The sequence below is a fragment of the Neofelis nebulosa genome, chromosome 6 (genome assembly GCF_028018385.1).
Source record: "Neofelis nebulosa isolate mNeoNeb1 chromosome 6, mNeoNeb1.pri, whole genome shotgun sequence".
Lineage (NCBI taxonomy): Eukaryota > Metazoa > Chordata > Mammalia > Carnivora > Felidae > Neofelis > Neofelis nebulosa.
The window spans coordinates 154,485,416-154,501,913 of NC_080787.1; the positions used below are offsets into that span (position 1 = coordinate 154,485,416).

The 16,498-nt window shown below is 53.3% G+C and overlaps 1 protein-coding gene across 5 annotated transcripts in view; it reads left to right on the top strand.

Annotated features, from left to right (window-relative positions):
* SMOC2 (SPARC related modular calcium binding 2) overlaps positions 1-16,498 on the top strand; it is a 167,138-nt gene that overhangs the window by 114,602 nt on the left and 36,038 nt on the right. For all 5 annotated transcript variants that reach the window (XM_058735935.1, XM_058735936.1, XM_058735939.1 and 2 more), the window contains 2 exons: positions 3,402-3,588; positions 9,435-9,517. In XM_058735935.1, coding sequence (XP_058591918.1) covers positions 3,402-3,588; positions 9,435-9,517 — 270 coding nt within the window. The remainder of the gene's footprint in view (positions 1-3,401; positions 3,589-9,434; positions 9,518-16,498) is intronic.

The following is a 16,498-nucleotide window of genomic DNA, read 5'->3' on the forward strand; positions in this document are numbered from 1 at the left end:
GGCTATTGGGAACAGGAAGTGTGCTGTGCACCCAGAGACCAAGGTTTTCCTTCTCCCTCTTGCTCATGACCGTGATTTTGGCATCTACTGTGACATTGGAATGATTTATGGCCTCTCTGATTATCCTACAAAATGTCCACCTGGACAGATAGGCTGATTGATGAAGCCGCAGTCGTGCTCATCCGGTTTCAGGAGTCTGCGTCCGGCCCAGGAGGCCATGGCAGGGAAAACACTTTGTAGTGGGAACACAGAGGAGGGTCTGAAACGCAACATGTTAATGTTTTTTTCCGAGGGGGTACACGGAAATTTGTATGGTTTTTAACAAGTCTCCTGGCATTTGGCAATACAGTCGGTAAGGGACAAGTCACGAAATTCCACACATCAGGGTCCTCGTGTTGTAATTGGAGTGGCCAGAGGAACTGCAACCTGGGTCCTTCTCTCACTGTCGATACCAGAACCGCTTCTCATCTAAAGAGTAGTTCCTAGGGGCGCCTGGGTGGCTCAGTCGGTTGAGCGTCCGACTTCGGCTCAGGTCACGATCTCGCGGTCCGTGAGTTCGAGCCCCACGTCGGGCTCTGTGCTGACAGCTCGGAGCCTGGAGCCTGCTTCCGATTCTGTGTCTCCCTCTCTCTCTGACCCTCCCCCGTTCATGCTCTGTCTCTCTCTGTCTCAAAAATAAATAAACGTTAAAAAAAATTAAAAAGGAAAAGAGCAGTTCCTCGAGGGCCTGTTAGGTGCCAGGCCATCCCAGCTGACACTTGGGAAGCACAGCCCTCGTGCTCTGCTCGTGCATCTAACCTCTTTCATCCTCGTGGGACCCCCTGAGTTGGGTGCTGGTCCCCCACGGCACATTCTTTCTCAGCTTCTCGGCGGTCCCACCTGCTCGATGTTACGTCGACAGTCGCAAAGTCCCTGTGAACTGCAGTCAGCTGGTTCCGAACAGGCTAAAGCGTGGTTTATGGAAAATCGCTTCATAAGCAGGAAAGTGCTATAAAGATTTTATATCCACTCAAGGCATTGTTCTCTCCGTTTCCTTCCTTTGGAGAAATGCGAAGGCAAAAGAATGCCATGACTCGATTCCATAGAGAAGCTCAGGCGGAGGACGGGTGTGTTCCCAGGGCTGTGGGCCTGGGGTCCCTCAGGGCAGCTCAGGGGGAGAGGGCCCACAGCCCTGGGGGGCCCGGAGCCGCCCTACCGTTAGCCACGTATGTGCCCGGGGACACAGGGCTCTGTTCTCTGCAGTGATTCCGTGAGTGAGAGCCTGACCGGTCCCACCTCCGACACTTCTGTGATCGGCCTTGATCTCGAGCCTCCTGGGGTCAGGGGGTGAGTGGCCGGGTCTCCGCATGTCCGCTCGAGGGGCTGAGTGGTCAGAGGCCCTCCCGGAGAAAGCCCACTGCGAAGACAAAGTGCAGACAAGCGCACACATTTGGAATTCTTTAAAATGGGGGAGGAGGGAGATTTAATTTGCCGGTGTTAATTTTTACCCTTTTGTGTTTAGGCCGGAATTATCCAGAACAGGAGTGTTTGGAATATGCTGACTGTTTCTAGATTGCATTTCACACCGTGTGTGACTCTACAGCGAAGGATAAAGTGCTCCCCAGGTTTTACTCTGTTGGGCTCGAGTTCCTTACCCTCTGAGGATTATGGAGTAGACAGCACTCACCTTGTGGGGGTGCTGGAGTGCGGATAGCCCCGTGCAGTCGGCTTGCTTGCAGAGCTGTTTGTCCTCCACATCTTCATTTAAATTCGGGTTAGTTAACCCCTGGTGTGTGATATAGTGATTCAGCACCCGCGTCGCACCTGCTGCCCACCTCCCTCCCTCTGGTGGCCGTCGGTATGTTCTCCGTAGTTGAGAGTCTGGTTCTTGGTTCTCCTGTCTCTCTCTCACCGTGTGTTCATTCTCTTTGTGTCTTAAATTCTACATGTGAGGGAAATCATCTGATGTTTGTCTTTCTCTGACTGACGTATTTTACGGAGCATAATACATTCTAACTCCATCCACGTTGTTACACACGGAACAGAAAGATTCCATTCTTTTTCATGGCCGAGTAGTATTCCGTTGTGTACATGTACCACATATTCCTTATCCGTTCATCCATCGATCGACACCTTGGGCTCTTTCCATCATTTGACGATTGTCGATAACGCTGCTGTAAACATCCAAGGGCATGTATCCCTTTGAACTCGTGTTTTGGTATTCTTTGCGTAAATACCTAGTAGTGGGGTTGCTGGATTATAGGGTAGTTCTGTTTTTAACTTTTTTGAGGAACCTCCATACTGTTTTCCAGATGGCTTATTTATTTATTTATAAATATTTAATTATTTTCAGAGAGAGAGAGAGAGAGAGAGAGAGAGTGTGCATGAGCAGGGGAGGGGCACAGAGAGAGAGGGAGAGAGAGGGAATCCCAAGCAGGCTCCAGACTGGCAGCCCAGAGCCCAATGTGGGGCTCAAACTCACGAACTGTGAGATCATGAGCCGAAATCCAGAGTCGAACGCTTTACGTCCCGAGCCCCCCTGGTGCCCCCAGGAGGCATGTTGAAGTCAGTGTCACACAGGGGGCGCGAGAACCGCATCTGCCCGGAGGTTGGACGGGTGCAGGCTGACAAACCGGTCAGACCTTGTGCTTCTGAGTTTGACGGGTCTGGATCTGAGCTCTGAGTCAGCCCCTTCCTAGCCGCGTGGCCTTCCCCAAGTGGCTTATCCGTGCCTCTGTTTTCTCATCTGCCAAATGGCTGCCTGAGAAAGCCCACGAAATGAATTAGGGCAGGTCTAGCCCTTGGAAAACCCTACGAGCAGCTGCCTGTTACATGAGTGGTGGATGCCGTGAGATTGTGCCTCTGTCCCCGTTAGCAGCAAGCGTTTTCCACAGTCACCGGCGCCATCGTGTGCCGTGGACACGCCCTGTGGCTGTCGCAGCCGTGTGGCCCCAGGCTCGCCGTCTGCCGAGACTGGGTTCCTCGGCGCTCGGACATAAGCTGGGCTTGTGTGCTTTCACGTCCTTTGCTTCAGCGTCATCTTAGATCAAAGTTGGTGACAAAATTGAAAGTAGAAACTAATTGATAATTAAAAGTCCAGCACTGATTTGCAAAAAAAAAAAAGTAAGTTTGCAAATACTGACAAACGGCCTCAGTTTTTACAACCTGGACTGAAACCTGGGTGCGGGACCACAGGCCGATGCTGCCGTCCGGATCGTCGTGCACCCGGAGCCGCCCCTCCTTTAACAGGTGGCTGCCGGTCACCTGGGCCCACCGTGCCTCCCTGAGCCCTGCTGACCCGGCCCCCCCCTCCAACTGGCCAGCCTCTGCCCCTTCCTCCCCGGCTTCCTGCAGCCTTCCGGTCGCACCCGCGGGCCCCGCGAGGGACCCACTGCGCTCACGCCTCTGTCCTTTGTCCCCAGTGTCCTCCTGCGACCAGGAGCAGCAGTCGGCCCTGGAAGAGGCCAGGCAGCCCAAGAACGACAACGTGGTGATTCCGGAGTGCGCCCACGGCGGGCTCTACAAGCCGGTGCAGTGCCACCCGTCCACCGGCTACTGCTGGTGTGTCCTCGTGGACACCGGACGCCCCATCCCCGGCACGTCCACCAGGTAGCGCTGAGCCCGCGGGCCGGGAGGCGCGGGCGGGAGGCCAGGGAAGGCGCGCCTGCTGTGGGTGCCGCCGTCACGGGCGCCCGGCCCCAGACCTCGCTCTGCTGCCCGGACAGCGCCGTGGGGCTGCCGCGGACACGAATGGCTCCGGCCGTCGGCACCTGGAGCACACCGCCCCTCCGACGGCCCCCGGGAGCTGCCAGCGTGCAGCGGGGAGCGGTGACGGCGAGGCTCCCGGGCCCCGATTCCGGCCGGCTGCCGTCGGGCAAGCGGGCTCGGCATCCAGCAGGGTGGGCAGCAGAATGCGCCGCGTGTCCACGGCGGGCTTCCCCTGCTCTGCCTGTGGCACGGGGAGCCCCGCGTTTTCTAAGCCGAAAGAACCGATCGCCCCAAATGGCTCTCTTTTTTCTGTTTGTTTTTTCCAAATGGCTTTCTTTAGCATAAAAATCAAGACCGTGTGCTAAAGGCGAGCTCAGCAAGAGCCGTTCAAGGGTCTGAGATGCAGACACATCTGTTCCCTCGTGTTGTGTGTGAGTTTGAGCCAGGCGGTTGCGTCATCGTGCCCGAAGCGCACGAACTGCTCGTGGAATTGGGATAGACACGAGTGAAGCTGCGTTTGCAGTCCTTTGTTACGTGAATCGAGTTTGAATTTTCATAGATTGATAAGATAATTCGCCAATGTACAGAAATATTTCAAAAGTCATCCAATCCGGCCGCTGGTTTCATATCTAGCATCTAGGCGTGAGCGTTTTGACGCTTCCGGAATTATTTCCCCCAGTCTTTCAAGGGTGACCATGAGACATTTAGGGGAGGAAGCCGCCCAAGTGGATTCCAGGCGGCCGAAGGACAGGTGACCAGCTCGCAAACGTCTGGTTGACGTGCAGTGCGCCCACACCTGGTCCCCGTCCGGGACAAGCAGGGAGCAAATCAGAAGAACACAGTAGCATCCAAGCCGGTTCTTGGTGGCCAGCGAGTCACCCGTTCTGGCCACATGCCTTCTGTGCCCGCCCAGAGCAGACCCCCGCCCAGGCCTGCGGGCCAGTGAGTGGGGCTCAGCGACTACACGGCTCCTGCAGGAAAGCGTCCACACAAGTGTGCCCTGCACGGCTTGAGAAGAACATAAATCTGTTTAGGGTGTTGGCGTGAGTGCTTTGTCTTGGTTCCCGTGCCCGTGTGTGTAGGGACTATTTCCTAAAAACCTTTCTCAGGAAGCAGTATTTCTGCCTTTAGAACTCAGGCTTGTTCACTGTGCATTTAGGTTGGGGCCTTCGCTCCCCAGGCCAGGGCTTGTGCTGCTGCCCTGATGGCCCCTCGGCCACACCTCCGGAAATGGGGGCCAGGCTCGCCGGGAGAGGCTTTGTTCACACTGGCCAACGGAAATCCTTATGCTGTCGAAACCAGAACTGCTCGTATTGGCTCTGAGATGACCGGACCAGGGTTTACGGTGTCGTCCCTAGGGGACCTGTATGCATGTTTATCATAATCAGACAAGCAATATAGGAACCCCTCTTTCCTCCCATCTGTCCCGATTTCTTTCTGCCCAGACTTTATCGTGGCTTCAAAAACTTCAGGGAGAAGAGCATCAAGTTCTCATTTTCTCAGAATTTGCCTACAGAAGGGAGTACCTCCCTCTTAGAACTTTGAGTTTCAAGAAACAGCATTAAATTAAACCCAGTGAGGAAGACCCTTTGGATGCCTGCATTTCTGTCTCTTCCCTCCACCCACCCGTACATCCGTGCATCTGTCCATCCGTCTATCATCCATCCGTGGACATAAACAGTGAGGGGCCACGTTTACCTCAGGTGAGAATTAGAGATGAAGAAAGCTGCATTTCAGTTGACACTATGATTTGGTGATGTCACTGATGACACAGGATCTCCCAGGTCTTTACTTTGACATCCTCGCTGTGTTGTCTTTACCCTTGAATGAACTCTTCTCATGGTCATAAGATGGCTGCAGGCATCCGGGCATCTCATCCAGACACCACAGTGCTCAGAGGATACACAGCCCATTTCTTTACCGGGAGTCCAAACGACCTTCCCTAAACGTTACCTAGCAAATTTAATTCATGGATTGTTGGCCAGAACTGGATCGCACGACCACGGGCAAACTCATGACTGGCATGAAAAATGGACCTGGTTTAGACTGATCTCTAGAGAGGCATGGATGTTGGGAAATCAAAATTATCCACCTTAAGGGATATCTGATAAGCTGCGGGTCAGCCTCACCCACATCTACGACTGGCTGTACTGTGACTGGGCAGGAAGCCTGCAGAAAGTCCTCTTTCTGTCGCATCGATGCTATTTTCTTACGATTTTCTGAAACAAGCAGTTCCAGGGAGATACTTTGTAGTTTCGCTGTATATTTGTGTAGATGGTGCACGTTTTTTCCCTCAGTTATCGTCTATATTTGCGGACGGGAAGAGTAATTTAAAGCTCCAAGACAGAAGGCATAGAATTGAAATGCACCATTGTTATAAGCCAGGTAGCTCCCTTTTCCTCATCTCACCAGGCCAGGTAATGAAAACTCCCGGATGTTGGGGCCGGGGACAGTAGAAGTACGTGTTTGCCTGCCAGCGTGGAGAGTGGCTTCCGTCCAGCACAGAATTTCTGGTTCGGATGATCATAGGGGCAGAAACGGGTTGGGCCACGCGCAGACGTGCCTCTTGGTTCTCCTGCCTTTTGGTGTCAGAACTGGCATCTTGGCTGGAGAGTGGTGATTCCCTGTGGGCCGGGGCCCAGGCACCCGCGTGAGCCCACGCCCTTTGTGGTCCAGTGGGATCTGGGAGGAGAGGGGCGGGTTCCAGCCGGCCCCTACTTCATAGTGGGGAGAGCTGAGTGGGCTCTCCGGTTATCCGACTAAGCGTGGATCGGGCTGATGGCCAGCTCCTACATTAGCTCCCAGAGCAGAGCCGTCTGTCTTTCACTTTCCTGATGGCCGATGAAGCATTCGCCCGTCTGCCATTAGACTTCAGGCTGTTCTTTTCTTTTCTTTTCTTTTCTTTTTTACTATTTATTTATTTTGGGGAGACAGAGTGCAAGCAGGGGAGGGGCAGAGAGAAGGAGACACAGAATCCGAAGCAGGCTCCGGGCTCTGGGCTGTCCGCCCAGAGCCCGACACGGGGCTCGAACTCATGAAGCGTAGGATCGTGACCTGAGCCAACGTCGGACGCTTACCTGACTGAGCCACCCAGGGGCCCCAGACTTCAGGTTGTTCTTACCTCGCAGTAGGGCAGCCCCCCCATTCCCGACCCCAGAGCCCGACTCTGTCGCTGGCCAAGTGCACGCGAAATCACCCTCCTCCCCAGCGGAGAGCCTGGTATCTGACGGGCAAGCAGACAGTGGAGAGATGCTCATTTTTGCTTCGCACAAGTGAGCGAAACGCTATTGAAAAGAATGTGAGGGGCGTAAACACCGAGTTTGAGATTTGTTTTTACTTGAGACTTCAAAGGCGTTAATTCGGTTCCTTGAGATCGCCGTTTCCGCAAGTTGCGGCGTGTCACCACCCTCTTAAAAGAGGCAGAATGCTGTCATCTAAGTAGACATTTTTGAATCCGCACGTGTAGGATTCTTAAGAGCTTTCCAGTGAAACCCGGAACCAAGCCGGGAGGACGAGCGTGCCTGGCTTCCAGGCCGCTTCAAAGAAAGGCTCGGAGGGGGGGACTGCCACGCGGAGGCTCCGCACAGAGTCCACGTCGGGGGTTGGCCTCTGACCCCACAGAGCGGCCCGTGGCTGTCCCCGAGGGGCACCCCCTGCTACTCCTGCAAACAGGACGTGCCCTCAGTGGCCGGGCACTTGACTGTCCGCCGGGAGTTCCGTCCCTAGCTCCCACCTGTCCCGTCAGCAGCGGGGGCACTTGCTCGGCTCCTCACACGGCCGTCAGCTGTGATGGTGCCCGTTCTCACACGGGCACCGGTTCCAGCCTGTTCCAGCCTGCGGACACTGTGAGTTCTGCAAACGTCACCCGTGAGAACGGGAGCTTAGCAGCAATCCCTCCGACCGCTGGCTTCTTTCGCTCGCTCTCTCTGGGTGGATTTCGGCTCCCCTGTGCCCGCTGCGGTTCCAGGTGTGGGGGCCACCCTGCTTGAGGCGGGTCCCCTCGCCTGTGCTCAGGGTGTCGTGACCGTGGGCCCGCTGCCGTCGACGCCGAACCCCACTGCGTTCCAGGCTAGTGTGAACCCGACAGCTTAACTGTGCGCCTGAGTGCGTGGGGGACGCTTCAGGTTCAAAATCAACGTTTTGAAAAGTCTGTTTCGTTTGTGTGAGTGAGTGTTAACTTCTCTGGCATCAAAGAGACTTTTCAGGGTGGGGGGCGGGGGGCTCGGGTTCCCCCTGGTGCTTTCAGCCGCAGTGGGTCGTCCCCCCGCCCTGGGACTGGGCACCGGGGAGACGCTTGAGTTTCTTTTGTTCCCTGTGGCGGGAAAACAAAACAGCAAAGAGAAAGAGGAACCCAAAGTGACCTGGGAGAAGGAAACGTGGTGCCCCGCCCCTTCCAGAGTGAGGAAGGAGACCACGGCAGAATGGACGCTGGAACCCCGATCACTTCCCTGAAAGTCAGCAGGGGTCGGTCCGGAACATTCCACCTACGTCCCCTCCCCCGGCTCACACTGTCCAAGACTTTCCAGACCCGGCTGACCGCACGGGTGCTCAGGGAGGCAGGTCCCGCAGGTAGAGGCCCCGCGGCACGGGGGCCGTCCTCCCTGCGGCCTGGGTCTCCACTGCCGGTGCTCCCACACACGTTCCTGAGGAGCCGTCGGGAGGCCCTCGGGGGGCCAGTGCCGGCTACCGGCCTGGCATCAGAGCCCTCAGCAGAGGTGCCCGGGGGCCCGTCAGTGCTAGAGCCACCCCTGCACCTGCTCTCCTGAGGGGGGCGTCAGCGGCAGCCACAGCGCCTGCTCCACGCGGCCCCCACCCACCTGTCCGTTCTCTGCGCCTTTCTGTCCACTTGATGGGGGCTGGGCGTAGTGTTTTCTTTCTCCTTCCCTTCCTCCCTCCCTCCCTCCCCCCTCCTTCCCTTCCTCCCTTCCTTTCTCCCTCCCTCCCTTCCTTCCTTCTTCCCTCCCTCCCTCCCTTACTTCCCTCCCTCCTTCCCTTCCTTCCTTTCTCCCTCCCTTTCTTCCTTCCTCCCTCCCTCCCTTTCTTCCTTCCTTCCTCCCTTTCTTCCTTCCTTCCTCCCTCCCTCCCCTCCTTCCTTCCTCCCTCCCTCCCTCCCTTTCTTCCTTCCTTCCTCCTTCCCTCCCTCCCTTTCTTCCTTCCTTCCTCCCTCCCTCCCTGCCTCCTTCCTTCCTCCCTCCGTCTCTCCTTCCTTCCTTCCTTCCTTCCTTCCTTCCTTCCTTCCTTCCTTCTTTCCATCCCTTTCCTTCTCTTCTTTCCTTCCTTTTTCCTTCCTTTCTTAACACAGGGACAACCTGTAGTAGCTTCATAAATTGGATTAAGATTTAGTTGGTCTCTCAGATATAAATAAAAAATTCGGAGGTTCTTTCTGAGAGTTTGCATTCTCTCCCGGGGCCACAGCCACTGCCCTCACCTGCCCCCGGCCCCTCCCCCTCTGAACCGTAACAAATCCTGGAAGACATGGGGTTGGTGTTCGGCAGCCGCTGTGTAAGATTTGTCCCAGAAACCGGACGGAGAGGTGGAGTCTCGTGCAATGTGTTCCTTCCTCCAGACTGTGAAAACTAAACTTCAGTAAATTGTCACAGAGGTCACGGAAAGTCCTCAGTCCTGAGAAGTGGACACCACAGATGCTCTGTGGTCCAAGGACGGGGGCCGTCGCACAACTGCCTGGGAAACAGAGGAGAGCAGCGCCTTCTGAGTCTGAACCCGCTTTCCCTTCCGTTCCCTCACAGGTACGAGCAGCCAAAATGTGACAACACAGCCCGGGCTCACCCGACCCGAACAAGGGACTTGTACAAGGACCGTCCACTGCAAGGTAAGCGCCACAGAGGCGTGGTGGGCACGCCTCCCCTGGCCCCTGAGCTTTCTCGAAACTTCAGGATGAGAAGGAATCTCTCCAGCTCTGTCCCAAGTGGGCACCTGCGGGGCGTGGCTCACACGGGCTCACACGGGCACCTGCCCAGGTCAGCACCTGTGGCCGGCAAGGCCGGAAGTGCCGAGCCTAAGACCCGGCCTTTCCGAGAAGCGAACGGCGTCTCTAAAATCAGAACTTCTAAACCAAAAGGACCCTTTAATTGGCTTACCTAAAAGAAAGTAGTGAGTCAGATGTCATGTTCTGACATTCCTTTAGAATGGAATCAACGGTTCAAGGAGCTGAAGTTTAGGTTTTAGTAAAACATGAGCTCGATCTCTGTACCAAGTACGTTTAGTTGCAAAGAACCATTTCGAATTAAACGGAAGCGGTGAGTTAAACGTTATAATTATTGAAAATACATTCATGAAAAGGCGGTGTCTTTCAGCAAAGAGCACGTAAGTGTTCGTGGTACAGCAAAAATGATTCCTTCGACAGTTACACCTGAAGCCTTTCGTGGGGGCTGCGTCTCCCCCAGAGTTTGCGTGGGATTAGGGGAGAGGGCCGCGTGCCGGCCGGCGGGGTCTCAGCGGCCGGGCGCAAGTCATGAGATCAAGGAGTTTAGAGACGAAGCTCTGACATCGTGTGGTGCTTCAAAGCCAGTTCATTTGGGTCTTCTTTTCTTCTTTTAAGTATCTCCAGATTGTGTTTCACCAATGCCTCAGAGACCGTGAAAATCCTTCTCTAATGTCCTTTAGCTCAGAGCACACGTTTGATCTTGGCCTTACACAAAGTCCGTAAAAATTCCGCTTAGAAGATGCAGTTCTTGCGTTGTTTGTCCTAGTATCAGGGAAGAGGGTTTTAAACTCTGACACGTAAAGATGTTTTCCTGTTTATGAATAAAGAGAGAAAAGACTGGCACATCACCGAGACGCGTCCGTTACCCAGCCAACACTGGGAACCAAAGTTCCTAAGACAGAGGGAGGAGAGGAGCAGCTTCCTCCGTGAGAACAGCTCTGCCCGTCGCCCTCGCTTCTCCTGAGACGCCCGCGTGGGGGGCTGTCCCCCAGCTCCCACCAGTGTCTTTTGACACAGGTCCAAGTAGCCTGTGGGAGACACGGTTTTTATTGCACGGTGTCTGTCTCTGGGAGTGGCCTGCCTGCTTTGTGTCTCTGGGATCAGGCTCCCGCGTCTTGGGAGGGGGAGGGAGGGAGGGAGGGCATGGAGGTGCAGCCGCAAACACCCACGCAGATTCCCAGTTAAGCGCCTTGTGCATACATGATGTCTTACCCTTACAAGGAGCTCAGTGAATTGCCCAATCGCCCGCGCCCTCATGTTCTCGGACCGGAGGGCCTTCTCTCCCTGCGTCGTCGGGTGCGATCTCTCGTCTCCGCGGTGGACAAGACTGTTCCTCACAGGAAACAGTGAATCTAGCAGGCGCTTGGTGCACGGAGGGCCCTCGCTGTGTTCAGCTGGTCTTCATGCTGTCTCATAAACGTCAAGCACATTGTTTGACTTTGGCTCTGAGGGTCCAAGACGCTTACCTTTTCCTTATTTGATAATATGGAACTGCACTGCCTCTAACTAGAGTGTGTGTGGTTTCGACCGGGTTCGTGATTCAAGACGGGAATGGTCGTTTGTCTCGTGGAAGCAGCTGAGGGTCCAGTTGAGAAGCACGCGGATGTCTCACTGGCTGGTGCGGCCGTCACAGCACCTTCGGGAGTGTCAGGGAACACGTTGCGAGGAGGCGTCCTCGCAGCTGGACAGCCTGTCCCCTCGGCTGGGTTATCGGGCTGTCACACAGAGACCCCCCCCCCCCCCGCTCATACCTTAAATAAAAACCAGCCCTCCAGACACACAGACCACTGTATGCAAACCGTGTAACATTCTGCTTAGTACTGCTCATGACCACTTAATCATTTTGATTTTTTGGAGACAGTTTTCCTTATTAGGGAAAAACAAGTAGGTCTTGAAATGACTCCAGGTTAGAGGCTATTCTTGTCGAGAGGAGAAACGTTTCCAGAATAGCACAGTGGCAGGCCCGTGGGCAGGCGCTTCAAGCCACATTGAGGCTGGTGCATTTTCTTCTTAAAAGGTACAGTTTTCGCTTTAACTGGCTTTCTAAGCCCCGGCCAGTAAGGGCCCTTTATTTTCTAAGACATGCTGTAATTTTCTCACTCACAGTCCACGTTTTTAGAGGGTTTGTTGACTCTCAGGTAATTATTCCCACAGTTCGTGGGGCGGTAAGCACGTGCCCAGCTCTCACGAGCTGCCGCTCAGTGATGATTTCATCTTTGGGGGCTGGCGCTTTACCGTGTGGAGGGAGGTCAAGATCCCGCTAACGGGTCCCCTATTGAGGACTGGGTCATTACTGGGGCTCTTTTATTCCGTGAGTTTCCTTACGGGACATGTCATAGCATCCCGACAGGGGTAAACACCGAGGGTGGCGGCAATTTTAAACAAAGGCATTAAACTGCCCCTTTTCCATCTACGAATTGGTCTGAGTTCCTCCTGTCCTGGCATCTGTCTGTCACATCTCTTTACGCATCCACCCGGTGACCTCCACCCGCCGTGTCCCCTGCAGAGCTCTGTTCCCGGGGCTGCTGGAACGGAGCCTTTCCCCGGGGGCAGCTCTGTGCCGTCTCTGCGGCTCCTTAGGGAGCCTGTCCCGGACACCTGTCTGCGGGACACGGCCACCACATGTGTTCACGTGGGCTGTGTGCACATGGCACATGCCCTCATGTCTTCCGGGACGGGGGGACTGAGCCTCCCGGGGCCCCGCCGGCTGGCACAGCGCCCAGCACAGAGGAGGCGCTCATACGTGGCACAGAGTTTGTAAATTAAGGACACGAGGCCGCATTTCTCCTCCTCTAAGCCTGTTGGCTGCTCCGGGCCGAGTGACATTGTGGACTTTATTGTAGCAAGCGGTTTGCAGACTGTAAGGTGTGCAGTGCAAGTCCTAGACGCCTGGGCTCCTGACGTGGGGGGAGGATGGCCTGGTGGATGGAGCTCCCTGCTCCTGCCAGCCCCCCTGAGGGCTTGCCGCCGGCTGAGGGGAGGAAGGCCTGTCTCCTCCTCCTCCTCCGTTCTGGGCAGAGCCTGCGGCATCGTGACGAGACTGACAGACCCACCCCACGGCCCTGAGCCCCCCTCTCCCCGCCCGCTGATGTGGCGCACACGTTTACTGCAGGGACAAGATGCGGCAGCCACCAGCAGCCGGGGGCCCCTGTCCCCAGAGACCCCAGAAGGGGGTAGAACCACAACACACAGTCTTTTCAAGCCTACGGAGACAAAAAGCCCTTCGAGGCCCTGGTGACTGCAGGTGCACTGGGATCTTTGACTCAGCTAGGAACCCTAAAAGCACCCCTGCATCTCTCAAGTACTCTGCTCACAGTGCTCTAATTTTTTGCAGAATTAATTATGATTTTCTAAGGTAAGATAAAATGATCCTTACTTTGTGCTGAGAATAGCAAGTATGTGTGTGTGTGTGTATGTATGTGCATTTATGTATACATGTGTGTGCACGTGTATGTGTGTTCACATGTGTGTATGTTTGTATGTGTATATGTTTGCCTATGTGTGCGTGTGTATATATGTATGTGTGTGTAATTATGTGTGTTCATGTGTGTATAGGTTTGTGCATGTGTGTATGTTTGTATATATTTGTATATGTGTATTTGTGTATGTGTGTATGTGTGTGCATATATGTGTGTAATTATGTGTATGTATATGTGTACATATGTGTACAGTGTGTATGTTCATATATGTATGTGTATATATGTGTATATTTGTATCTGTGTATATGTGTGTATCTCTGTGTATATGTGTGTATGCATGTGTATGTGTGTATTTTTATGTAGTTATGTGTGTATGTGTGTATGTATGTGTATGCATGTATATATGTGTGTATATGTGTACATGTGTCTGAGTGTATATGTGTGTATATGTATGTGTACGTGTGTCTGAGTGTCTACGTGTGCGTATGTGTGTGTATGTGTATATATATATGTGTGAATGTATATGTGTATGTATGTATATGTGTATGTGTGTCCGTGTGTGTATATATGTGTGTATATGTGTGTATGTGTATGTGTCTGAGTGTATATGTGTGTGTATGTGTATGTATATGTATGTGTGAGTGTATATGTGTGTATGTATATATATGTGTGAATGTATATGTGTGTATGTATATGTGTATGTGTGTGTATGTGTATGTATGTATGTGTACATGTGTCTGAGTGTCTACGTGTGTATACGTGTGTGTATGTATATATATGTGTGAGTGTATATGTGTGTATGTATATGTGTGTATGTGTACATGTGTCTGAGTGTCTACGTGTGTGTATGTGTGTGTATGTATATATATGTGTGAGTGTATATGTGTATGTATGTTTATGTGTGTATGTGTGTCCGTGTGTGTATATATGTGTGTATATGTGTGTATGTATGTGTACGTGTGTCTGAGTGTATATGTGCGTGTATGTGTATGTATACATATGTGTGAGTGTATATGTGTGTGTATGTATATATGTGTGAGTGTATATGTGTATGTATATGTGTGTATGTGTGTGTATGTGTGTGTATGTATGTGTACATGTGTCTGAGTGTCTACGTGTGTATATGTGTGTATGTATATGTGTGTGTGAGTGTATATGTGTATGTATGTATATGTGTGTATGTGTGTCCGTGTGTGTATATATGTGTGTATATGTGTGTATGTATGTGTACGTGTGTCTGAGTGTATATGTGCGTGTATGTGTATGTATATATATGTGTGAGTGTATATGTGTATGTATATGTATGTGTGTGTGTGTATGTGTGTGTACATGTGTCTGAGTGTCTACGTGTGTATATGTGTGTGTATGTGTGTGTCCGTGTGTGTGTGCATGCGCACACACCACATCCTCTCCACTCCTGTCTCGACGGACACGTGGGCTGCTTCCACATCTTGCCTGTTGTAAATAATGTGGTAATAAACCTAAGGGCACATCTTTTCAAATTAGCGTTTTAGTGTTTTCATTTTCTTTGGGTGAACACCTACTGGTGCGGCTGCCGGGTCGCACGGTGGCTCTGTTTGTACCTCTCTGAGGAGCCTCTGTACTGTTTCCCACAGGGCTGCGCCAGTCTGCGTTCCCACCAACAGTGCACGCGGGCCCCTTTTCTCCGCGTCCTCACTAGCACTCGAGATTCTTTTCATGCGTCTGTCGGCCGTTTGCCTTCTTTGGAAAAATGTCTGTTCAGGTTCTTTGCCTGTTTTTAATCAGATTATTTGTTTTTCTGGTGTTGATTCATAGAAGTTCTTTATATATTTATGATGTTAAGTGAAGTAAGTCAGACAGAGAACGACGATTACCATATGATTTCACTCATATGTGGAATTTAAGACGTGAAACAAAGAAAAGAAGAGACAAACAAAAACCCAGCCTCTTGAGCACGGAGAACAATCTGGTGGTGGCCAGAGCGGACGTGGGTGGGGGGATGGGTGAAGCAGACGACGGGATTAAGAGGGTGGAAACAGTTGCAAAAGCGGTAAGTCACTGGGCACAGCACAGGGGTAGGTCGTAAGACAGTAGCGTTGGTGACCTTCCGTGGCGAGCACGGAACCACTGGGTCCCACACAAACACGGCACCGTGTGGCAGTTGAACTCCCACTGAACAAAAGGGTAACTGGACCCTAAATGCCGCACCTGGAAAACTCCAGAATTTACCTTTCTTCCAAAGGGGGCTCTGTGTGTGGCCTTCAAGGCCCTTTCGAAGAGAATACCAGATGTCAATATCTCACCCATTGGAAATGTCAACATCTACGACTTTCGTGTCAGATCACATACCCAATTCATAGCCACGAGTCTGCTAAACTGCAGCTGGGCTCGGAACAAAGCGTTTCATTTGAGATGGGCGGCCCCGTGTCCCTGCAGACGCAGCCAGCTCGGGGCCGCGACACGCGTGCTCTGTGCCCTCGGCGGCTCAGTCTTCCCGGCGCCGTCCCTGGTCAGCCGCGGCGCCGAGAGGCTTCCTGCCAGCTGCCTGCTAACAGGGGCCAGGGTAGAGGGGCTGGAGGTGAGAGCAGGTGTGCTGAGTGGGGAGAGGATTTCGAGGACACGGTGCGTCCTGTGCCGAGCTCTCTGATGGCATCACGGTAACCGTTGGTGCTTGTGAACTCGGGGTCGAGGTTTGGGTCTGGGTTTCTGGATGTGACAGGAGACTGAGTAGCAGTGCTTGGGAGAAAGACCCGAGCTACTTTATTTTATGTCTTGACTAATGATCTTGACGGTTTAAATACCAACTTAAACTTGCAAGTGAGTAAGGTTACCGAGCCTTTAGATGCAAATTGCATTTTGTAGGATGCGTGACAGAGAGATGGGCCATTAAGTCCAGGTTTACTGGGGAAAGATGCGGAGTAAAAACCCAGTTAAAATCACACACGTATTTCCCGTCCTAAAGACTTGGGGGGACAGCAATCCCAGGACAAGGGGGGCCAAGGGCATTGGGGTCCCCTGGTTGAGAACGTCTGATAGTCAAGACACGGCGTCTACGGGGACATCCTGAGACGCCAGCTCCTCCTCGGGGAGGGGTTTCAGGGACTCAGCGCAAGGCCCTGGGAGCCCCGCGGGACACAAGGAACGCGCGGTAAGTGGGACTTGTATCCAGCGCAGGACCCGTGCTCCGCGAGAGCAGAGCGTTCTGGTGAAACCTTCCGTGAGTCGAAATGGGTAAAGTGGAGAGGCCATTACTGTAAATTTATATAGAAGAGTTCTTGAGCGTTCCCAGAGCCCAAAACCTACCTTTCTGGGACCTCGGGGCACAGCTTGCTAACAGACGCACAACATACACGGAGACGATGCCCCGATGCGCCCAGACACGGTCCTGGGCTCTGGGGGCTGGGGGTGGCAATGCTTATGTGGTTCCGGGGAACGGGGTGCCCAGTGCCTGCCGCCCGTGTGCCAG